The sequence below is a fragment of the Sus scrofa genome, chromosome X, assembly GCF_000003025.6.
Source record: "Sus scrofa isolate TJ Tabasco breed Duroc chromosome X, Sscrofa11.1, whole genome shotgun sequence".
Taxonomy (NCBI): domain Eukaryota; kingdom Metazoa; phylum Chordata; class Mammalia; order Artiodactyla; family Suidae; genus Sus; species Sus scrofa.
In genome coordinates, this window is record NC_010461.5 from 52,373,660 (window position 1) to 52,398,110 (window position 24,451).

The 24,451-nt window shown below is 39.3% G+C and overlaps 1 protein-coding gene across 7 annotated transcripts in view; it reads left to right on the forward strand.

The window, feature by feature from the left end:
- HEPH (hephaestin) overlaps positions 1 to 23,725 on the forward strand; it is an 82,474-nt gene extending 58,749 nt beyond the window's left edge. For 4 of the 7 annotated variants that reach the window (XM_021079773.1, XM_021079774.1, XM_013986223.2 and 1 more), the window contains exons 16-21: positions 10,621 to 10,727; positions 11,828 to 12,053; positions 14,740 to 14,879; positions 15,709 to 15,871; positions 18,850 to 18,894; positions 20,630 to 23,725. In XM_021079773.1, the coding sequence (XP_020935432.1) occupies positions 10,621 to 10,727; positions 11,828 to 12,053; positions 14,740 to 14,879; positions 15,709 to 15,871; positions 18,850 to 18,894; positions 20,630 to 20,859 (911 nt within the window). In that variant the 3' untranslated portion in view covers positions 20,860 to 23,725. The remainder of the gene's footprint in view (positions 1 to 10,620; positions 10,728 to 11,827; positions 12,054 to 14,739; positions 14,880 to 15,708; positions 15,872 to 18,849; positions 18,895 to 20,629) is intronic. The other 3 variants (XM_021079775.1, XM_021079776.1, XM_013986224.2) reach the window with 1 other exon arrangement.

The window sequence follows — 24,451 nt, forward strand, 5'->3', positions numbered from 1 at the left end:
GGATTGATGGATCAAATGGTAGTTCTATGTTTTAGTTTTCTGAGGAATCTCCATACTGCTTTCCAAAGTGACTGCACCAATTTACAATCCCACCAACAGTGTACTAGGGTTCCTTTTCCTCCACACCCTCTCCAGCACTTCTTGTTTGTAGACTTTTGGATGATGGCCATTCTGGCTGGTGTAAGGTGGTACCTCAGAGTGGTTTTGATTGGCATTTCTCTAATCATGAGTGATGTTGAACATCTTTTCATGTGTCTTTTGGCCATCTTTATGTCTTCTTTGGAGAACTGTCTGTTTAGATCTTCTGCCCATTTTTGGATTGGGTTGCTTGTTTTTTTGGTATGGAGCTACAGAAGGTATTTATAAATTTTGGAGATTAATCCTTGTCAGTTGATTCATTTGCAAAGATTTTCTCCCGTTCTGTGGGTTGTCTTTTCATTCTGTTTAAGGTTTCCTTTGTTGTGCAGAAACCTTCAAATTTCATTAGGTTCCATTTGTTTACTTTTGCTTTTACCATCATTACTCTAAGAGGTGGATCTGAGAAGACGTTGCTGTCATTTATGTCAGAGAGTGTTTGGCCTATGTTTTCCTCTAAGAGTTTGATAGTGTCTGGTCTTACACCTAGGTCTTTAATCCACTTTGAGTTTATTTTTGTGTATGGTGTTAGGGAGTGTTCTAATTTAACTCTTTTCCATGTGGCTGTCCAGTTTTCCCAGCACCACTTATTGAACAAGCTGTCCTTTCTCCATTGTATATTCTTGCCTCCTTTGTCATAAATTAGTTGGCTATAGGCATGTGCATTGAATTCTGGGCTTTCTATCCTGTTTCACTCATCTATAGTTCTGTCTTTGTGCCAGTACCATACAGTTTTGATGATTGTTGCTTTGTGGTATAGTCTGAAGTCTGGGAGCCTGATGCCTCCAGCTCCATTTTTCTTTTTAAGGATGTCTTTGGCTATTCTGGGTCTTTTGTGCTTCCAAACAAACTTTAAAAGATTTTTCTGTGAAAAGTGTCCTTGGTAATTTGATAGGGATTGCACTGAATCTGTAGATTGCCTTAGGTAGTATAGTCATTTTGATAATATTAACTCTTCCAATCCAAGAGCATGGTATGTCTTTCCATCTATTTGTGTCATCTTTGATGTCTTTCATCAGTGTCTTATAGTTTTCAGAGTACAGGTCTTTTGTCTCTTTAGGTAGGTTTACTCCTAGGTATTTTATTCTTTTGGATGTGATGGTAAACGGCATAGATGGGACTGGCAAGACCACACCATGATGGAGGCAGACTTCCCATGGCCGGGTAGGGCTTGCCACAGTGCTTCTGATCAATGGAGCTTGTCCAGGGGGTGGAGGTTCTGGGCAACTGCTCCATGGGATTACAGCACCTCCCAAGGGCGGGTGGTGCTAGCTGGGCCACTGGGAGGCAATGGAGCACTTCCCCAGGACAGATGGGACTGGCAGGACCGCACCTTGATGGAAGCAGTTTTCCCGTGGCTGGGCAGAGCTTGCCCTGGTGTTTCTGGGCCACAGAGCTCTTTAGGGGTTGGGTGTTGCTGGGTGCTGCTCCACAGGAGTGTGGCCCCTTCAGAGGCTGGCAGGCCAGGCCTGGGTAAGCCCCAGAGGTGGTTGGCTTCTTGCGAGTGGTGAGGTCAGCCTTCCAGGATGGCAGGAAGCCTCAGGTCTGGCACACATGGGGATTAGGGGGAGGGGAGATGCACTGGGAAGCACTGCTCTCTGCTAGCTGGTGGCAAGTGCACTCGCTGGGGTGCAAGGAGTATTCTCTGGCAGCCCACCCCTTCTCCTCTCCTCTCCCCAACACTGGCACCTTGTCTCTCCTGTGGGTCGAGATCTTCTCCCAGGTTCCCTCTGTTGTGGCTTTCCACTCTGCAGCCCTTAGCATATTGCTCCTTCCACCCATGATGCACTGCTTCCTAGTCCCTCAGGCTGTCTCCACACTGCCAAACCCAGCCCACTCCCGGGGACTAACCTCCAGAACCTAGGTCTTGGTGCACACCCCCAACCCAAGCATCTCAGTTTGTGGTGACTGTGCCAGTAGTTCAGATGATCTGTTTGGCTCTCACTTTGCTTTTCAGATCTCAGACCTACTGCTGCCCTCTTCTCAGCATCTGGAGATCCCTCTGACTTGGTTGATCTTTCTGTTGATTAGGTGACTTTCCAGGGTGTGGGTTCCCTTTCTCCTTCACAGTTCCCTTTCGGGAGTGCCAGTTGGGGTCCTGATTCCCCTTCTCTATCTCTCCTCTTTTCTCTTGTTTTACCCAGTAATGTCACGAGATTCTTGCTATTATTGGAGGTTTAAGTTCTTCTGCCAGCATTTAGTTGCTTTTCTGTGTGAGTCGTTTAACATGTATATGTGTTTTTTGCTGTTGTTGTGTTTGTGGGAGAGGGCAAGCCTTCCCCCCTACTCTTCCACCATCTTGCTTCCCTCTCTAACAGTTTTCTGGTAGAGTCTTTAGGATTCTCTAGATATGGTATAATGTCATCTGCAAATAATGACAGTTTGACTTCTTCCTTTCCGATTTGGATTCATTTTATCTCTTTTACTTCTCTGATTGCTGTGGCTAGGACTTCCAAAACTATGTTGAGCAATAGTGGTGAGAGCAGACATCCTTGTCTTGCTCCTGATCTCAGCGGGAATTCTTTCAGCTTTTCACCATTGAGAATGTTTGCTGTGGGTTTGTCACATATGGCCTTTATCATGTTGAGCTAGGTTCCCGTTATGCCCACTTTCTGAAGGGTTTTTTTTTTTTTTATCAGAAATGGGTGTTGGATTTTGTCAAAGGCTTTTTCCACGTCTATTGAGAGGATCATAGGGTTTTTAGTCTTCAGTTTGTTAATGTGGTGTATCACACTGAAGTATGTGTGGATATTGAAGAACCTTTGCCTCCCTGGGATAAATCCCACTTGATCATAATGTGCAATCCTTTTGATGTATTGTTGGATGCGGTTTGCTAGTATGTTGTTGAGGATTTTTGCATCAATGTTCGTCAGTGAAATTGCCTGTATTTTCTTTTTTTGTGGTGTCTTTGTCTGGTTTTGGTGTGAGGGTGATGGTGGCCTCACAGAATGAGTTTGGGAGTATCCCTTCCTCTGCAGTTTTTTTGAAAAAGATTCAGAAGGAGAGGTGTTAGCTCTTCTCTAAATGTTTGATAGAATTTGCCTGTGAAGCCATCTGGTCCTGGACTTTTGTTTGTTGGAAGATTGTAAATCACAGTTTTAATCTCAGTTCTTGTGATTGGTCCATTTATCTTTTCTATTTCATCTTGGTTTAGTCTTGGAAGATTGTACTTTTCTAAGAATGTGTCCATTTCTTCTAGGTTTTCCGTTTTATTGGCGTATAGTTTCATATAGTAGTCTCTCATGAGACTTTGTGTTTCTGTGATGTCCGTTGTTACTTCTCCTTTTTCATTTCTAATTTTATTGATTTGAGTCCTCTTTCTTTTTGTCTTGATAAGTCTAGCTAAGGATTTATCATTTTTGTTGCTCTTTTCAAAGAACCAGCTTTTCGTTTCATGGATTTTTCTATGGTTTTCTTTGTTTCTATTTCATTGATTTCTGCTCTGATCTTTATGATTTCCTTCCTTCTACTAACTTTAGGTCTTGTCTGTTCTTCACTCTCTTGCTGCTTTAGATGTAATGTTAGCTTGTTTATTTGAGCTTTTTCTTGTTTCCTGAGGTGGGCTTGTATTGCTCTAAACTTTCCTCTTAGAACGGCTTTTGTTGCATCCCATAGGTTTTGGAGTTTCGTACCTTCATTGTCATTTGCTGCTATGTATTTTTTAATTTCCCCTTTGGTTTCTTCAGTGATCCATTGGTTGTTTAGTACCATGTTGTTTCGTCTCCACGTGTTTGTGTTTTTTGAAGTTTTTCTCTTGTTGTCGATTTCCAGTTGTATAACGTTGTAGTCGGAAAAGATGCTTGATATGATTTCAATTTTCTTAAAGTTACCAAGGCTTGATATGTAGCCCAGGATGTGATCAATCTTAGAGGATGTTCTATGTGCACTTGAGAAGAATGTCTTTTCTGTATTCTATTGCTTTTGGATGGAATGTCCTATAAATATCTCTTAAGTCCATCTGGTTTAATGCATCATTCAGGGCCTGTGTTTCCTTATTGATTTTCTGTCTGGATGATCTGTCCATTGTTGTAAGTGGGGTATTAAAGTCCCCCACTATGATTGTGTTATTGTTGATTTGTCCTTTTAAAGTTGTTAGCAGTTACCTTATACTTCATGGTGAACCTATGTTGGGTCCCTAGATATTTAAAATTTTTATATCATCTTGGATTGTTCCTTTGATCATTATGTAGTGTCCTTCCTTGTCTCTTAAAATATTCTTTATTTTAAAGTCTATTTTGTCTGATATGAGTATTGTTATTCCAGGTTTATTCTGATTTCCATTTGCATGGAATATTGTTTTCCATCCTCTCACTTTTAATTTGTATGTGTCCCTAGAAGTGAAGCGGGTCTCTTGAAGACAGCATACATATGGGTCTTGTTTTTGTATCTATTCAGCCAGTCTTTGTCTTTTGGTAGGGGCATTTAGTCCATTAACATTTAAGGTAATTATTGATATGTATGTTCTTATTGCCATTTTATTAATTTTTTTGGATTTGTTTGTGTTGCTCTTTTTTCTCCCCTTCTCTTGTTTCTCTTCTTGTGGTTTGATTGCTATTTGTAGTGTTGTATTTGAGTTGATTTTTCTTATTTGTGTGTTTATCAATTGTAGATTTTTGGTTTGCAGTTGCCCTGAAGCATTTATATAGCAGTCTATATATATATATATATATATATATATATATATATATATATATATACAGGATTGTTTTAAGTTGTTGGTCTCAACTGCAAGTACGTCTCCAGCGTCCTGCATTTGTATCCTCCTCTTCTCACGATTTCTGGTTTCACCAGCATAACTGTGCATGGATCATTTCATATTATTACTGTATATATGCCTTTACTGTTGAGCCTTGTCATTTGTGGTATTTTGGTTTTCGTTTTTAGGGTTTGTTTTTTTTTTTTTTTTTTTTGCTTTTTAGGGCTGCACTAGTGGCATATGTAGGTTCCCATGCTAATGGTCCAATCGGAGCTGTAGCTGCCAGCCTACACCACAGCCATAGCAACTCGGGATCTGAGCCATGTCTGCCACCTACACATGTCTCACAGCAACACCGGATCCTTAACCCACTGAGAAAGGCCAGGTATCAAACCTGCAACCTCATGGTTCCTAGTCAGATTAGTTTCTGCTGCACCATGAGGGGAACTCCCATTTGTGGTATTTTTGTTTATGGTTGTGGCCTTTTCTTTCCTGCCTAGAGAAGTTCCTTTAGTATTTGTTGTAAAGCTGGTTTAGTGTTGCTGAATTCTCTTAGCTTTTGCTTATCAGTGAAGGTTTTGATTTCTCCTTCAAATCTGAATGACAGCCTAGCTGGGTAAATTAACCTGGGTTGGAGATTTTTTCCTTTCATCACGTTAAGTATATCATGCCACTCCCTTCTGGCCTGCAGAGTTTCTCCTGAAAAAAATCTGCCAATAACCTTATCTGGGTTCCCTTGTATGTTGTTTCTTTTCCCTAGTTGCCTTCAATATTTTCTCTTTGTCTTTAATTTTTGTCAGTTTGATTAATATGTGCCTTGGGGTGTTCCTCCTGGTGTTTATTTCATATGATACTCATTGTGCTTACTGGATTTGAGTGAGTGCTTCCATTCCCATGTTAGGGAAGTTTTTGGCTATTATCTCTTGGAATGTTTTTTCTGTCCCTTTCTCTCTCTCTTCTCCTTCTGGCATCCCTATAATACAGGTGATGGTGCATTTAACTTTGTCCCAGAGTTCTCTGAAACTCTCTTCATTTGTTTTCAATCTTTTTTCTCTTTTCTGTTCCTCATCCATGATTTCCACTAGTCTGTCCTCCACCTCACTTATTCGTTCTTTGTCCTCTTGTATTCTCCTGTTGGCTGCTTCTAATAAATTTTTTATTTCAGTTATTGCATTTTGCATTACTTCTGGCTTAAGTTTTATATCTTGTATTTCTTTGCTCAGTGTTTCCTGTAAATTATCCATCTTTGCCTCCAGTTTATTTTCAATGTCTTGCATCATCTTCAGCATCAACAGTCTAAAATCTTTTTCCTGGAGGCTGAGAATCTCCTGGTCACTTAGCTGTTGCTCTGGGTGTTTTTCTTTTTTTTATCTTTTTTTTTTTTTTTTTGTCTTTTGTCTTTTTGTCTGTTGTTGTTGTTGTTGCTGTTGTTGCTATTTCTTGGGCCACTCCCGCAGCATATGGAGGTTCCCAGGCTAGGGGTTGAATCAGAGCTGTAGCCGCCCGCCTACGCCAGAGCCACAGCAACGCGGGATCCGAGCCGCATCTGCGACCTACACCACAGCTCATGGCAACGCCGGATCGTTAACCCACTGAGCAAGGGCAGGGACCGAACCTGCAACCTCATGGTTCCTAGTCAGATTCGTTAACTACTGCGCCACGACGGGAACTCCTCTGGGTGTTTTTCTTTCTCCCTTATCTGAGTTATGGTTCTATGTCTTTTCCTTTTTTTTTTAGGTTTTTGGTGTGGTGATCTTTTTGCAGGCAATAGAGTTGTAGCCTCTCTTCTGGTGTCTTCCCCCCTTTTGGCTGAAGTTGGTATGGGGGCTTTGCTGTAGGCTTCCTGATGGGAGGGACTGGTGCCTGCCCACTGGTAGGTGGGGCTGATTCCTATCCCTCTGGTGGGTGGGACTTTGCCTCTGACTGAGATTAGAGCTGGCTGTGCACCTTGGGGGTTTTTAGGCAGCCGGTTACTGATGGGTGAGGCTGTGATCCCACCTGGATTTTTGTTTGGCCTGGAGCTTCTCAGCACTGATGGGTGGGGCCAGATTTTCCCAAAATGGCCACCTCTAGAGAAACGTATGCTGATGAATATTCCCAAGAGCTTTGCCCCCGATGCCTTTCCACCACAACAAGCCACATCCACCCCCCCCCATTTTCCCAGGAGATCCACCAAGAACTGTAGTCATGTCTGAGTCAGATTCCTATGGAGCCTTTGCTTGGGCTTGGGATGCAGTGCATGTGAAAGTCTGTGTGTGCCTTTGAAAATTTGGGTCTCCATTCCCCCAGTCCTGTGGAGCTCATGTGCACCAGCCCCACTGGCCTTCAATGCTAGATGCTTCAGGGGCTCTTGCTCCCAGTGCCAGATCCCCAGGCATGGGGGTTTTATGTGTGGCCCAGAACTCTCACGCCTGTAGGTAAGTCTCTATGAACCAGTTACTTTTAGGCATGTGGGTCTTCCCACCCAGTAGGCATGGTGTTGCCTATATCATGTAATCGCCCCTTTTACCTCTTGATGTGATCTCCTCTTTGTCTTCTAGAGTAGGATATCTTTTTGAAATTTTTCAATCCTTTTGGTTGAAGGTTGCTCAGAATTTGGTTGTAATTTTGTTGTTTTTATGACAGAAGTTGAGCTCCAGTCCTTCTATTCTGCCATAGTAATCCCGTCTCCAAAACATCCTTTTAAATTATTTTTAGGCAATTTGTAGAGCTCCATTGTGTTTGGGTTGGTTACTAGAAAATTGTCTTCCTTTGATGGGTCATGTTTCCTTGGCTATCCACACTCATATTTCTTGTAGCTTTTCACTGATATCTCCACTTTTGAGGGATCTCTCAACTCTTCCAAATTGTATGTTCTGGCCGCCATGAGGAAAGATCTTCACCTACAGTTAGGTACAAGGGTGTTAGCTGGGTGGGGCATGACTACTTTGGTTCTGTGTGTACAGTATTGGCTCTGGTTCTGGGTAGGGCACGGTGGTATAGTATACATAGAGCTGTATCAACTGAGATTGGTTTCAGTGAATACTGCAGTGATCCTCAATGGACAAGTCTGCAGGTATCCATGGTGGTGACAAAGGCTATTGGAGTTCTCAGTGATGAAGGCTACCTGGGTCCTCTTGTTCACTTTTTCGCCCCATAAGGCAGTTATGACTGAGAACATTCCTCTTTCCACCATGCCCAACATGTGAGTTCACATGCAATGGTTTCTGATATGCACAGAAGTATCTGTGGGGTGACCCCATTCACTTCACAGAAGTATCTCAGAATTTTGTGGTTCAGACCCATTCACTGCTGCAGTGGTTCTGATGTCTCCAGGGAGGAGCATTTCCTGTTTGGGCAGAGGGGTCAAGTGGCAGCTATTCTTGTGGGAGTGGAGCAGCAGTGGCTGCTTCTGAGTAGAGGAGCCAGAACAGAATTGGCTCCTTTTGGAAGGCTGAGTGGCATAAACTCCTTGTGTAGTGGTGTCAGTGCAACAGCGGCTCCTTCTTGGGGGAACACAGGGTGACGTCTCCTTTTGGAGGAGGGGGGCATCATAAACTTCTTGAGGAGTTGTGATGTTGTGTCTCATTTTTGGGGTAGCTAAGTGTCACTGTATCTTTGGCTGCGAGTTGAAGCAGTTCCTACTTGTGGTAAGTGGGGAACAGATGTGACTCTGAGGGAGGGAAGAGTGACAGTGGCCTCTTCTGGAAAATGCAGTTTTGATGGTTCAGGGAGGGCACAGGAGGGCAGTAGTTACTTATAGGTGGGAGGGCAAGGAGTGTCAGTGGCTCCATCTCAGAAGGATGCAGTAGTGTCCTTATAGGGAATTGGAGTGGCGGCAATTCCATCTTTGGTGTTACACGTCAACAGTGAGTCCTTGTGGAGCTGGAGGAAGAGCAACTGTGGTTCCTTGGAGGAAGGACAGATTTGTCATAGCTCCTTGGATAGGGGGAAGGGTCATGGCTCCTTCTTGGGGGGAAGGGAAATGGAGGTTTCCTCTTTTCCTCTTGGGAGTTGAGGTGATGGCATATCCTTCTTGAGCTGCAGAGAAGTTATAGAGTCTTCTTGGCTTGGGGCAGAATAGTGGTGATTCCTTCTTATAGAGGTTGAAGAGAGGCATGGACTCCAGTCAGCATCAAGAAAGAATTCATGATGGTAAAGGCCACTGGCAATCTCCCACTGTTCTTTTCCTCCATGAGGGTCCTATCTTGATGCCTAGCTATACCAGAATAGAGTGATTAAGGTAAGATAATTCCTATATTTATTTGGCCATCTTCAGTTATTTTGCTTTGCTGTGTTGATACACATTCTTCTTTGTATTCTGGAGGTCTCTCAGAACTACTTAATGGATATAAAATTTTTTATTCCCTGTTTTGGTTGTTATTGTGGGGGGAAATGCATATTTGGACTTCCTTAGTCTGCCATCTTGCTAACATCAGTCCTATATAAGCTGATTCATATAAAATACTCAGAATGGGAAAACTATACAAATGTAAAAATAGATTAGTGGTTTCCCAGGGTTTTGGTTTGAGGGTGGAGTAGAGAATGATGGCTAAGAAATGCATGGATCTTTTTATGGTAATGATTTCTTTAAAATTATTGTGTTGATGATTACAAAATTCTGCAAATATAATGAAAACCACTGAATTGTTCACATTACATCTGAGAATTGTAGAGTTTGCTAATTACATTTCAATATCAGTAAAGTTGTTATGAAATTAATATGGCATCACTTGGAAGATGGATTTGAGGGGGCAAGACTTAGAGAAGCATGTTGGGAAGTTTTGTAATATCGAGTATTCAAAAATCAGGGTCTAAACAAGGGCAGAAATATTGGGAATTGAAAGAAAGAGACTGTGGTCATAAAATGTATTGTAGAAGTACAATCGGTAAGATTTTCCATACGATTGGATGTTGAGAGCATGAGGGTAGGGAGAAAAAGAACACTAAAGTTTATCAAATCTGAGTAACTAGGAGGGTTTCAATGTCATCACTAAACACTGGAAGCACAGATTGATTAACAGCATTCTTTTTTCAAAGGAGACAGGTGAGTTTAAAACAATTTTAATTTTTGATGTGTTGTCAGGACAATCTTCAAAAGATGTTCAGTATCTTTAAATTACAATGTTATATTAGCTTCAGTTATATAGCATAGTGATTCAGTATTTTGCAGATTAGTCTCCATTATGTGATATTATAAAATAATTGTTATACTTCCCTGTGCTATACACTTAAATTTGTTGCTTATCTATTATATGTAGTACTTTGTTTCTGTTAATACCACAAATAAATAAATTAAATAAATAAATAAATAAAATTAAATGATGTTCAGTATGTAATTGAAACTTTTGGATTGGAGCTTAATGACAGGGAATGTCTAGCTAAATATTTAAGCATCGTCAATACCCATAGATCATAACTGACATCAGAAAAGCAGCTGAAATCTTCCAGGAGAGAGTATGAAAAATGAGAAGAGGACTAGAGAGGAGTTATTGAAGAAACTACTCCATAGAGAAGTCAGCATCAGGAAAAAGAGACCAAAATAGAGCCAAAGAAAGAAGGACATTATAAGCAGAGAGAAGAGTAGCAGAGTTGCCTTACTAGAGGACTGGACCTGAATCTTTAAAGATAGGGACAGTAGAAGAGAGGCTGTAGGTGTCCCAGAAAGGAGAAGAATAAAGGCACAAAAATAAAATTAAGAGTATTATGGGAATAATGCAGAAATATTTTAAACATTGTGAGACTCACCCACAACGGCCTGGAGATATTTCTGATCTGGTCCAATTGGAGACTCCTATTCCATTTTCTAGGTGAGGTTCTCACTTACCAATGGAATATCCCAGAGCGATCTGGCCCAGGGCCCAATGATTCTTCTTGTGTTTCCTGGATCTATTATTCTGCAGTGGATCCCATTAAGGTAAAGGCAATATTGATTTTCTGGATGTGAGCCTCAGAAATGGGAAGACTGCCTAGGAAAAGAAGCTATTAAACAGATTCAGTAAGAAGCCTAGACTTGAAGCCCAGGATTTGGGGGAAATTCCTCAAATGCTGGGCTTATTTTAATATATAGAAGGAGAGATGAATGGAATAGGTAGCACCATATATTCATTTTGAGGATTTTCTTCCTTGTTTCTTCTTCTTGGTTCATATAAAACAATATGTTATGATTTAAGAAACCTAGAATTAGTTGTCAAGAAATTGGGGTTCTAGCTGAAATTTGGTTTTGTCTTTCCTTTGGAATGAATTTATACAAGTCATTTTGTCTGTTTTATCATCTGGAAAGTGAGTTTATCTATGTAGCTACCCATACACAACCAGCTGTCAACAATCTTTTCTTGAGACCCTCCTACATTTTAGACACTTTAACTGGTGCTATGGATGATACAAAGGTAAGATACAGTTCCCATCTTCAAAGAATATGATATAATTTTTAGAGATAGATGAATATAAAATAATATTGAGATTAAAGATATTAAATATAAGTGTATATATATATAATATATTTTAAATATAGCATAGTATTAGTAGCTCCTTAAAACTATATGATAGAAAGTACTATGGGGCTCCATGAGAAAGTGATTACTTCTGCTTGGAGGAGAGGATGAATGAGAGGGAGACTAGAGAAGGTAACATAATGGTAAGTACCTGTACCATGAGCCTTGATATCTGAATAGCATTATGACATAAGATAAGGGCTATGATAGAGGGGCAGTCATTACAGGAAGAGGAAACAACCTGAGAAATGTACTGGGTTGTGAAACTGCTTCATGGGTTTGGAGATAAATGAATAGTCCAGCTGAACTAAATCTTAGATGAGATAGCATGTCTTACCTGTGCCCCAAGATATTTCTGAGGATGAATTTAATAAATACAGTTGAGATGCTTATAAATGCAAGATATTATGATGAACTGCTGAGGTCTCAGTGAGCTTGAATGTCAATATAGCTCACTGTAGAGCACTACCACTCAGGAACAAATCCATCTCTTTCACTCTCTCCTCCTGCCTCCTATCCCCAGGACATGTATAGTGGCCTGGTAGGACCCTTGACCATCTGCCGAAAGGGCATCCTGAAGCCCCATGGAGGACGACGTGACATGGACCAAGAATTTGCCTTGTTATTTTTGATTTTTGATGAGAACCAGTCTTGGTATCTGGAGGAGAATGTGGAAACTTATGGGCCCCAGGAGCCAGGCCGTGTTAACCCACAGGATGAGACTTTCTTGGAGAGCAATAAAATGCATGGTCTGTAGAAAAGAACCTATCCTTATTCCAAAGAAGTCCCTACTGGTTGCATAGGGGTATTTGATAGGCCCATCACTATCTAAGGGGTCATAATTCCTGAAAGGATAGGAATATGAAATGGGGACAAATTAGAAGAACTGTCTCCTACTGCATTTTATATTTTATACATAAAAGAGATAATGCGATCCAAATTAGATCAGGTGCCCAAAAGCAGGAAGCTGACTCTGTGAAGTTGTTGTGGGGACATTAGCATATTTTGACATATTAGAGAAGGCAAGATGGTTATTTATGACTGTCAATGTACCTGGTACCCTGGCTGATTGAGGCCCCTCCACTTAAAAATTCTTAGTTTAGTTTTTCAATATTGTCTTCTTTCCTTACCACTCTAGATCTGAGATATGCTTCCTCAATAAATTCTAATGTAGGCAGATGAAAGGAAGATTGCCTTTTAGTCTTGTTTTAAAACAAAGGTTTAATTTAGAGATGACTGGATGGGTGAAAGAGCCTCAGAGTACAGCATACTGGATTCATACCATATACAAATAAGAGCTTTTTGATGCTCAAATAGATTTTGGAGAGAAATTGTGCATTGGAGCCTTCCTTTGATCTATAGACTTGTCTATCTTTAAAAAAATATAAAACCCAGGATACAATCTCAAATAAGATGTAGAATTTAAGTGCAGAATAATGTATGAGGTTATTTCTCACTATCCCTTATAGTCCAATATTTCTTTGATTTAAGGGATAATTGCAGCTTTGATAGTTCCTCTACTGGAACTCAAAAGTAGTATCTCATTGTCACTCAGATTCTAGCTATTTCCTCTTCATGGTGATTTGAGTAATTCATATTGGAATAGATGAGTCACAAATTTTACAATGTGAATTTTTTATCTCCTTTCACATCGTAGAAATAAATTTCCCAAGACTAAAAGTGAATGAGGAAACAGATCTTGCTAGTGCAGGGGTTTGGCTAATGCTCATTTCCATCTATTAGTTTATATGTTTATTCATCAAAATTCTTCATGTATCTATCTACTTATCTATGAAGTATTTGTTTGAACACTCTCCGATTGCCAGCACTGGAAATAAAAATATAAATAATGTTTGGGTCTGAGGGCAAATAAATAATATCCATCCCCTCCATTCCATATTCCTAAACTAGTTGAGGAAGAGAAAAAGATGCTTAAAATCAAATGTGAACTTACCAAGAAGGCTAATTGACAAACTGAATTTAGCATTGCAATGAAATGGGCTTGCTTATGGGCTCCTACAATGGATAGATTTTCCATCTTGTCATTGACATAGAGGGAAATCAATAACCCTCCTCCTTTGCAGGGGCAAAATCTTCCCCACAATTGAATAATAATCCAAGAGAGAAGATTTAGAGGTGTTGAATTGAACATAGTTAGTTCCTTTTCTCAAATACAAAATTTGGATGGAGTGAAAACAGAGACAGGCTATAAATATTCCATCCATTATTTCCCCTTGTGGAATGTAGAGTGGACATTGTTTCCCCTCTTTGAGAACATGAAAAGTGGGGGGAATGTATCATGGCATAGTCTTGTCAGTGTTAATTAAAATGGCAATGAGTGGTTAGTTGTCTTTAAAGCATAGAATGTGGCCTGGGAAGAGGCAGATGATGAGTCTCATGCATTAATATCATTATTAATTCCAAAAGTGTGACAAGTATTTTTTTAACATTTATTGTGGAGTTCCCATCATGACTCAGTGGTTAACAAACCTGACTAGCATTCCTGGGGATGTGGGTTCAATCCCTGCCCTCACTCAGTGGGTTAAGGATCCAGCGTTGCTGCAAGCTGTGGTGTAGTTCGCAGACACAGTTTGGATCCTGCATTGCTGTGGCTGTGGTGTAGGCTTGCGGCTACAGCTCCAATTGGACTGCTAGACTGTGAACCACCATATGCCATGGGTGCAGCCCTAAAAAGAAAAAAATATTGTAAGCTCAGGTGTCTTTTGGGTATTCTGAAGAATACAAGGAAATTATAGTACTATAGTTTATAATTCATTTATTGCTTATTATAAACCTAGTTGGGGATATGAAATTCTGAAAATTAAAAAATAGGTAAATATAGAAGGCAGTTTATAGTGAGTTCCAAAGGGTGGTACAGACAGGACTGGAGCAGTTCAGATATGGGAGAGGATGCAGGGAATTGAGAGGTACTGAAAGGAGGTAGATCAGGGAAATATTAGAACAGATAGTTATGACTTTGAAAATATGAATAAAAGGAAGAAGAATTTCTGAGAGGAACAATCAGAAACATGAATAAGTACACAAAGAATATGAATATGGAGTCATATGGGAGGATGGTGAAAAATCACTCTAATTAAACGTGTAGGATAGTGGTAGATGGGTCTGGGAAGGTATTTGGGAGATATATTTTGAAGAAAATTGTTGGCTGAGCTTAGGAGTCACAGTCTTGATTGATCTTTTGGTCAGAATGGAGCTATTAAAGTATTTTAAGCAGCAGAATGAGAATGATATGGTCATATTAGTTAGAAAGATCACGCTTATAACATCAGTGTGGAAGATAGACTTGAGGGAGTTGAATAGAGAGGAGAGAAGTTAGGAAGCTTTCTATCATCAGAGATGATAGGGATTAGCTCTATGGAAGTGACAATGGGAAGTCAAAGTGAGAGATATAAAATAATATTTCTTCTTTTACAGCCATTAATGGAAAGCTCTATGCCAACCTCAGGGGCCTTACCATGCACCAAGGAGATCGGGTGGCCTGGTACATGCTGGCCATGGGCCAAGATATTGACCTACACACTGTCCATTTCCATGCAGAAAGCTTTCTCTATCGGGTGAGCTGGAAAGAGGGCAGAGTCCCTCAGTGGTGACTAGATGAGTTCTTCGATATCCATTAAGGAAGAAGAGAATAACAAGGAAGAAAATAATGATCAGTTAAAATATAGGTCTTGTGTGAAGCATATTGAGCAGGGGATTCTAGACTGGCTTTGTATCCCAGGGTCAGTCATTTCCCTGTAGGCTTTAGATTACCCCTTTGATATAGAAGAAATAAGTGGCTCATTTATGAGATAAGGAGATTGAAGGAATAAATGTAATTGGGTTTCAATCGAGGTCTTGAGATCCAGTGAACAGACATCCTAAGAGCAAAAATTTCATAGTGTCTCACAATATCTGTAAAGTTCTTAATCCATTTCTGAACTTCAATTCAGGAGCTATATAGAACAACATGTAGGTCTTGATGAAGATTTAGACTTAGAAAAATGAGTCAGAGTAGTAAGCATTAATGTAGACTAAAGGACATAGACGGTCTGATAAAGGCAGTGGCATGGAGGAGAAACCAAATTAGTTTTGCTCCTAAAGGAAATTTTGGATCCTTTCCAGGGGCCAAGGTTTTTAATCCTGCTAAATAGTATGGATGAAAGGTGGAACAGCTTTTACTTTGGGACACAAGAAAAAAGTAGGAGGGGAGAATCTCCTCTATTGAGTCAGTTTGTGTAGGTGGGTTCACAGAGATGAATAAGTTGGAATCTTCAAGCTCGTCTGGTCTATGAATCTTGGAGTTCCATGTTCCTGATGTGGATATCCAAGTCTTCAAGTTCATATAAGCTCCAGATAATTTCTATACCCTATAATTTTTCCACTCACCCCCAATCTCTCTTGCAGAGTGGAGAGAGCTACCGGGCAGATGTGGTGGATCTGTTCCCAGGGACATTTGAGGTTGTGGAGATGGTGGCCAGCAACCCTGGGACATGGCTGCTGCACTGCCATGTTACTGACCATGTACATGCTGGCATGGAGACCCTGTTTACAGTCTTGTCCCAAAGAGGTAAGACCTAACTATTCAAGACAGGCTATCTTCCAGCACTGTATTTAGCCTATAAGAACCAGATAATACCAAGAAGCCTCTTGCACCTATCCTTCTGATCCCAAGAAGAACCAGGACTTAATGACTGGCCCCTAGATATTATCCCAACAAATATTTCCCAGTTCTTATTCCTCTGCTCCTGTCACCTCCTAATTTCTTTGACACCTATTAAGCTCACATGGATTGATTGATGCTTAGTGTAGATTTGCTTCATTTGAATACATTTAAGTTGTATATAATTTTATTATTTTAGAGTTTATTAAAAGCAATATTTCAAGGAATATTGCTAATGAATTCTTTCTTTAAAAAAGGAGAAATATAATTCTAACAGTCACCACTTAATTGGTTTCTTTAGTGAGGATCGTGAAAGGCAGTTCTTTCTGTCTTTAAACAACAGTGTCTAAGTCTGGATAGAGATATTGGCATTTAATTACAGGCTCTCACAGACAGCTTTTCCCTTATATTTGCTATATGGAGAAGGATAGCCGAGGCAGTTTCTTTACCAATCAATGTTTTTCACCAAGAATATAGAAGTATAGGCTGTATTGTATTGTGTGTCTTTGAGCCATTAAAGTATTGTGTCTCACTTCTTAAGTCTCTTGACCTAAATCCAGGAATCCAAGGAGGTTTTTTTTTTCTTTTTTATTCTGTGCTTTTTTAAAAAACATAAATCACAGTGTTTTGAAAATTTGTGGTATTAAGGAATGTATTCTGAGACGCCCAGCCATTGGCACTCTATCAGCAGGAATAGAAAGTGGGAAAATATCTTTGGGTATTCAAACAGGAGTAACAAATAAGCGTAGAAAATATGACTCTGCTATTTACCCCCCAAGAGGGAGACAAATGATTGAATATTATGATTTACTATATTTTCGAAAAGCTTTGTCCTCTAGTAACCCATATTGCTGAAATGTGTCTTCCTGTTACTACTCTAGTGCTATCCTCTACCTATCAGACAGGCACACATAATTCTTTGTTGTCAATTCTTAAAACCAAAAGTCAAGTGGTGATTGATGTGTGTCAAGTGGTTACTGATGCTATAGATCCAAAGCAATGGGTTGTCTCCATGTGTAATATGGGTCATCTCAAATATGGAACATCTGATAGATAAGAGACTGCATCAATACATATCATCGAGAAACTTATATGAATAAGGATAGCTCATATCTCTCTATAACAATGAGCCAGATCTTAAATATTATCTATTTGTTTATCCTCTATGTGATCTAACTTGATATTGTTCCAGCCACATATGAGCCAACAGGCCAATCAGAGGGAAGTTGAAGACAGATAAGGAATAAAAGACAAATTGTTGGAAAAAGTTCATGATGAAGAAGCAGGGGTTGAAAGCCAGAAGCTACAACAAGAGATTAGAGGTCATTTTTTTTCAACTAAAAGAACAGAGAAAACATAAAGGGATCAATGTTTAGATTTGGGTGAAAATATTGAGAAAAAGGTAAAATATTTCTGTCAGATTGTGCTTCATCTGTTATGGAGGAGAAAGAGTCATCTACTGAAAGTGAAAGATAAATGAATAAGGGGCTTGAGGAGAGTCTGAAAAGTTTTGAAATAGCTGCTCTGGGAGATGGGAAAGTTACACTGAGTGATGGAAAATAAATTAATTATTACCAAGCAGCATTGAGGACTTAAAGTTGGAAACAAAGAATATTGATATTTACAATTGTGTGATATTTCTCAACAAGCATTCACATGCCAGAAGAAAATATTTAAAAAGTATAGTTATTGGGGTTTCATCAAATGATTATATCATTCCTGGTAAGTTAGTATCTGAAGTGATAGACATTTGAGTCTAGTCTGACCAGGAATGGAAGAAAACACAGTTGAAGCTGGTGAGTTGGGAAAAAGTGGAAGAGTTCAGGAACTAAAGGTCATTGTGATAGGCAAATAACAGGTGAAATGGTATAAATAGCATAAAAACAAATGTTAGAAGGCTTTTGTGAGATTTTAGTTTTCTTATATAGAGAAATTCTGAGTAATGAGTCTAATGTGACCATAGGAGTGTTTGATAAGAGTTGAAGTATATATGAAATTCTTTGGAGTGGGAGTTCCCATTGTGGCTCAGTGGAAATGAATCTGACTAGCATCTATGAGGATGCAGGTTCAATCCCTGGCCTCACTCAGTGAGTTAGGAACTGGAATTGCTGTGGCTGTGGTGTAGGCTGGCAGCTGCAGCTCCAATTTGACCCCTAGCCCGAGAACCTCCATATGCCTTGGGTGTGGCCCTAAAAAAAATAAAAATTTTAAAAAGCAATTTGTTGGAGTTAAGAGGTCCAATATCTGTGAGACTTGAGTGTTTGACAGGTCAACACCCACACATCCATGATGGGAACTGAGGAAGAGAGAGACTGAGCCACCTATGAAAGACTTCCATGAATGAAGAGAACTGCTGGGTAATAGGGACAAGTGGTTTTGGTTTTTGTAGCTAAATAACATGATCCTCAAAAGAGATACATCATTGCAAAAAATGGGGGATAATAAATAATCGTAAAACAATATTGAAGGATGTAAAAGAAGCATAGTCCTCAGAGAAGAGCTCAGCCTCATTAAAGCAATAAGAGGAAGAAGTACTCTAAGAAGAGATTGAGTATGTATGGATGTAGGTTTGAAAAAAAGCAGGGGCTTCCTGAAGGAAGGCTGGAAAAGGGTTACAAAGAGAGCAATAAGGAGGATAGAGAAAATGCCAATCAATGTGCAAATATTGCCAGAGGGGTGACATATTTTGGACTACAAACCTATGTTCTTGCTCATATTTTGTGTTACAGCTCAAACATTGATCCAAAGATAGTAATTCCAATCACCTTTATTTTGCTTACTATACCACAGAGAGTTTCCTCCAACCAATACTAACCTTCCACAACAAGCCTGTGGAGAAGTAGTTAGAAAAAGAAAACTAACCTCTTTTTATTTTTTCCCTCCAGAACACATAAGCACTACTACCATCATCAGTGAAGAGACTGGAAAAGGTAGGGTGAATGATACAGAGTCTCAGTAGTTATATCTGTTGTGCATTTGGGGAAAGGTGCAGTGCCTCTAGAGGATGGGTTTCACTGGACTGAAAGGTGGACCACAGTACTATCACACAGCATTCTGAGATTTATTTAAGACTTCAGAAGCCAGGAATCTAAGGTTAAGCTTCGAGTTGAACTTCCCTCAGCAAGTTTATTTTTTCTGCTCATCATGCCCAACCTTCTAAATTGAGGAAAATAGCTTCATCCCCAGTTGAATCCTGCTATCTTTTCCTCCCACCTAATGTGTGAGAGGGAAGAAAATTCAAGGTCTTGCTGAGTTGTGCATAAAGGAGCTGTAGCACAGACATGAATTCCCCATATGGACAGTGAAAAACTAAGACAAATACCATTCACTCTGCACCAGCTAATTTTATTCTTTCATCTGTGGAATACTAAATAGTTGACTCTTTGGAACAAGCCATTTCTGCATTTCAAGAAAATAGAAATTCTTGTCCTATTCAGGTAAGTTCAAATAGTGCTTTCACTCTCCACCCCATTTGTATATGGGTGGAGAAAGACTCAGAAAATTATAAGAGGCTAGAATGGATGTTAGAGATCATCAGTTTAGTCTGGAGGCTTTTCAGTTCTTTTTGGAAAAAGCCTAATGATCTGCCTAAGTATCTTATAAAGTGTCAAGCAGGGAACTAGGGAATGTATGGATGGGTTGGGGAATGGTAAGGTGAGGCTGGGAGAGTGGACTGCTATACATATATGTGTAAGAATTTGTATGTATACACACAGATATATTTATGAGTATATACATATTTTGTGCATAGAGTTGTATATAACATTTGTACATATTAGTAGGTACATACATATATACATCCTCATAAGCTGATTTTAGTCTGAGCTTTACTCCATAGGTTAATTGGAGATCATCAAAAGTTTGTATGTCAGGAACTAAGAAAATCAGATATTTCACCTAGAAAGATCAATGTGACATCAGTGTTATCATGACCCAAAGATAAGAGAGACCAGACATCACATTGACGGGCTCTTGTTATGGTCCAATGGTCAATGTGAGTATTGATAAGATAGATGATTAAGTCAAACTGCTTCTCAGGAGTTTCTACATGCTTTTCCTCATTTTACCCTCTGGAACTATAAAAACCAAATCCATTAATTTTTTTCTCCATCACAGGCCTTTATGTATTTAAAGAAGTAGGTCAAAGCCATTCTAACTCTGAGTCTTAGCTTTTTCCCTGGGGGGATTGGAGCCTCACTGCTTCCTAAGGATTTTCTCAGCAAAGATATTTTGTTTCACTGATTCTCTGTACCCTCTGAATTTGTCATCACTGGCTGATCATTCAAGAGATAAGGACTGTTCCTCTCTTCTCTTTGGATATGCTTATTTCTGCTCTTCTATGAGGTGACTATAAAAGATGCCTTTTTTTAGGGCCGCACCCATGGCATATGGAATTTTCCAGGCTGGGGTCAAATCAGAGCTACAGCTGCTGGCCTACACCATAGCCACTGCAATACAGGATCTGAGCCACTCCTGAGACTTATACCACAGCTCACGGCAATGCCGGCGGATCCCTGACCCACTGAGCGAGGCCAGGGATGGACCCCACATCCTCATGGATACTAGTTGGATTCTTTTCTAATGTGCCAAAATGGGAACTCCCAAAGATGCTTTTTAGAGTATTCTCCATCCCAGGGTTCCCATTTTCCTCTTGTTCCATTTCAGCAGCAATCCCCAGAGATGTTGGAGAAGGCAAAGTGAGGATGCTGGGCATGCAGATTCCTGTAAAGGACATTGAGGTGCTGACTTCTGTCTTGATTGCCATTGGTGTCATTCTCCTGCTCATTGCTTTTGCTCTTGGTGGTGTGGTGTGGTACCAGCATCGGCAGAGAAAACTACGGCGCAACAGGAGGTCTATCCTGGATGACAGCTTCAAGCTTCTCTCTCTAAAGTAAATGGATCCTGGAAATACACATCTGGAATGTACTCCCAGCAGGCCATGGACAAGCAGCTGACCTCACTGTCAAAGGGGTATGGGTAGAGAGGCAGAAGAAGGGATAAAACTCATCTAAGTATTTTTTCATTTATTTATTTACATGGAAATAATATGCTTTCTTTTTCTTTAGTTTCTTTGCTCCACTTGGGCACCTGGGACTGTGAGTCCCCTGGTATCCTATATCACAAATTTCAACAGCTATATTACTCACCCACTGACACTTGGAAGGTCTGGAAATTTCTAAAAACTGATTCTTCTCACAAGGTAGATACCAAGGATAAGCCTCATTGATTAGGTTTCTACTGCTTTCAGGGACCTAGGCAAGTTCATTCTGAACTGAAGCTAAGTTAACTGTGATAATAAATCCACATCTAAACTAAGGACTAAGATATAGGCATGATGAGAAAAGAGTGGGGTAAAATTTGAAGATCCAAATTGTATTTTTATTCTTCTTGGCAGTAGACTATTGGAGAGAAGTTTGTGGATGGAATATTATTGCCATTAGCAACTACAACCTCTGGAGACAAAAGCTCCTCAGGAAACCAAATATTCCAAGTTCCTGGCACAGTTGCAGTCAAGGGAATGTTGAGTGTCCTGTCCATGTTCTAGTCAGAAAATTCTATATATTAAAGTGCTTGTTAGAAAAGTGAACATTGTGATTTTAATTGTCTCTGTGGCCTCTGGGAGGTTGTGACTGTGACTGAAAGAGCACTCAATGAGGCTGGTGGGGGTGGCTAGAATTGGGCTTAAAATGTGTCTGCTTATCCTTTGTGGACTCTGAAGTTTTACATTTTTAAAATGGAAAAACTTTATCAGAGGAAGCATCAAAATCAGAGTGGCAAGTAGCATCTTTTAGTCCATAAGTGTCAAAAGTATTCTCAATCCTATGAAAAGTTGCCAGAGGGAAAAGGACCGAGATTGGACTCTAACTTTTCCACCGCACACACAGATATAATGGGATCTTCTGGAAGTGGGGGGTATGAGAGGTTAACTTGCAATTTGGGGGGCATCTTTATAGGACAGAGTCTTTCCCTCTGGCAATTTAAAGGAATATTCTTTTGTCATTAAAAATTCAAACCTCTCTAAAACCTTGGTTAGAGAGCACAGGAGATAGAGTAGAGGTGGGATAAAATGGCCCACTCTCACTACAGTAGCCATAATACCATTTTGCATGGCAAGTGGAGAAGAGAAGCATCAGGGATAGAGAAGATAATAACTGAAATGCTTTACACTTTGAATCTAACACCTGATTGCATTTGACTTACCTTAGTTCTATCAGGATGCTACTTTGTTTTATGTTTTAGTAAACAAATGATCAGAAAGAGTAAGTGAATTTGCCCCAAGCCATTCAGCTACAAATTGAGCAAGGATTCAAGTTTTCATTTATTTGACTTTAAATATCTGTTTCATCCTTTTATATCATGAAAAATCCACTAATCTCAATCATTTGTACTCATATTGAATCTAATTTTCCAGTTCCTGTCTCTCTAGCAAATCTCTCTGCCTAATTAGCAACCACTTATAGATTAAGTATAGAAACCCAGAAGGCTAATTATCTGTTGCTAAATAATGTTGAAGGTTGGAGGGTAAAACACAGACCAGAGCCTATAATTTATCTTGGTTTACTGTGGTCAGTGTCTTTGTGGAGAGGTTTACTGGAAATCTCAGAAACAGCAGGGGATTGGAGGTGGGAAAAGATTTGGATTTCTAGTGATAAAATCAAATCTGAGTCTTTAATCCATTGTATAATCAATGCACTTAACAGCAGAACTCTGTTGGTATATTGTTAATGTGAAGGTTATGTGCACTCTGGGAACTCCAGGCAATTGTCACATGCATCTAGAAGGTTGTTAGCTTGGTCGAAGTCAGGACTCTGAGATAAGAAGTAGGTTGGATGAGGGTACGTTTCCTCTGTGTGTAATCTCCAGAACAAGAACAAGAACAAGAAAAGTTTTCCTACTTTTACCACTATCATTCAACATAGTCCTACAGATCTTAAGAATTACTAGGCAATGAAAATAAATGCAAGATTTCCCCATTTTAAAGGAAGATATAAAATTGTCCCTTTTTTCAGATGTCACGATCTTATATATAAAAATGCCATAAAGACTTTACCAAAAAAAACTAGAATTAAAATATATTTAGTACAGTTACAGAATACAAAATCAACATTGAAAAATCAGTTGTATACCTATACACAAACAATAAGCTATGTGAAAAAAAAGAAAATGATTCCATTTATAATAGCATCAAAAACAAAAACCATAGGAATATTTTTCTTTTTTCCTTTTATCTTTTAAAAATTTTTAAATTTTTATATTTAAAATGTTATACTCCATTTACAATTATTACAAAATATTGCCTGTATTCTTTGTTGTACAATATATCCTTGTAGCCTATCATATACCCAATAGTTTATAACTCCCACCCCTACCACATTTATGTTGCTCCTCCCCCACTGTCCCCACTGGTAACCACTAGTTATTCTCTGTACCTGTGAGTCTGCCTTTTTAAAATTTTTGGTTATATTCAATAGTTTATTATAAAGTTTTTGATTCCACATGTTAGTGATATCATACAGTATTTGTTTTTCTCTGTCTGACATATTTCACTTTGCATAATGCCCATCAAATCCATCCATGTTCCTGCAAATGGCAAATTTTCAGTTTTGTGTGACTGAGTAGTATAATACATCTTCTTTATAAATTTATCTTTGATGAACACAAGCTGTTTCCATATCTTGGCAATTGTAAATAGTGATGAACATGGGTTGCTTCCATATCTTGGCAATTAGAAATTATGCTGAATAAACACTGGAGAGCATATATCTTTTTGAATTAGTGACTTTTTTTGGATATATACCCAGGAGTGAAATTGGGGGATCAACTACTTTTAGTTTTATTGAGAAACATCTATACTGATTTCCACAGTGGCTGCACCAATTTACATTCCCACCAACAAAATACGAGAGGTCCCATTTTCTCCACATCCTCACCAACATTTGTTATTTGAGTTCTTTTTGATTATAGCAATTCTCATGGTTGTAAGGTGATATCCCTTTGTGGTTTTGGTTTGCATTTGCCTGATGATTAGAAATGTTGAGCAGCTTTTCACATACCTGTTGGCAATCTGCATTTCCTCTTTGAAAAGACGTATATGCAGTTCTTCAGCCCATTTTAAATCAAGTTGTATGATCTTTTTGTTGTTGTTGTTGCTGTGTTTATGAGCTGTTTATATGTGTTGGATATTAATCCCTTAGTGGTCATCTCATTTGCAAAGATTTTCTCCTATTCAGTAGGTCGTCTTTTATGTTTCATGTTATCCTTTGCTATGCAAACACTTATAAATTTAATTTGGGTTCATTTGTTTATTTTTGCTTTTGTTAACTTTAGAGAAGTAGCCAAAAATATTGCTGGAATTTGTGTAAAAAATGTCTACCTATGGCTTCCTCTAGGATCTTTCTAGAATCCGGTCTTACGGTTTATAGCCTTAGACTGTTTTGAGCTTATTTTTTTATATAGTGTTAGATAATGATTTAATTTCATTCCTTT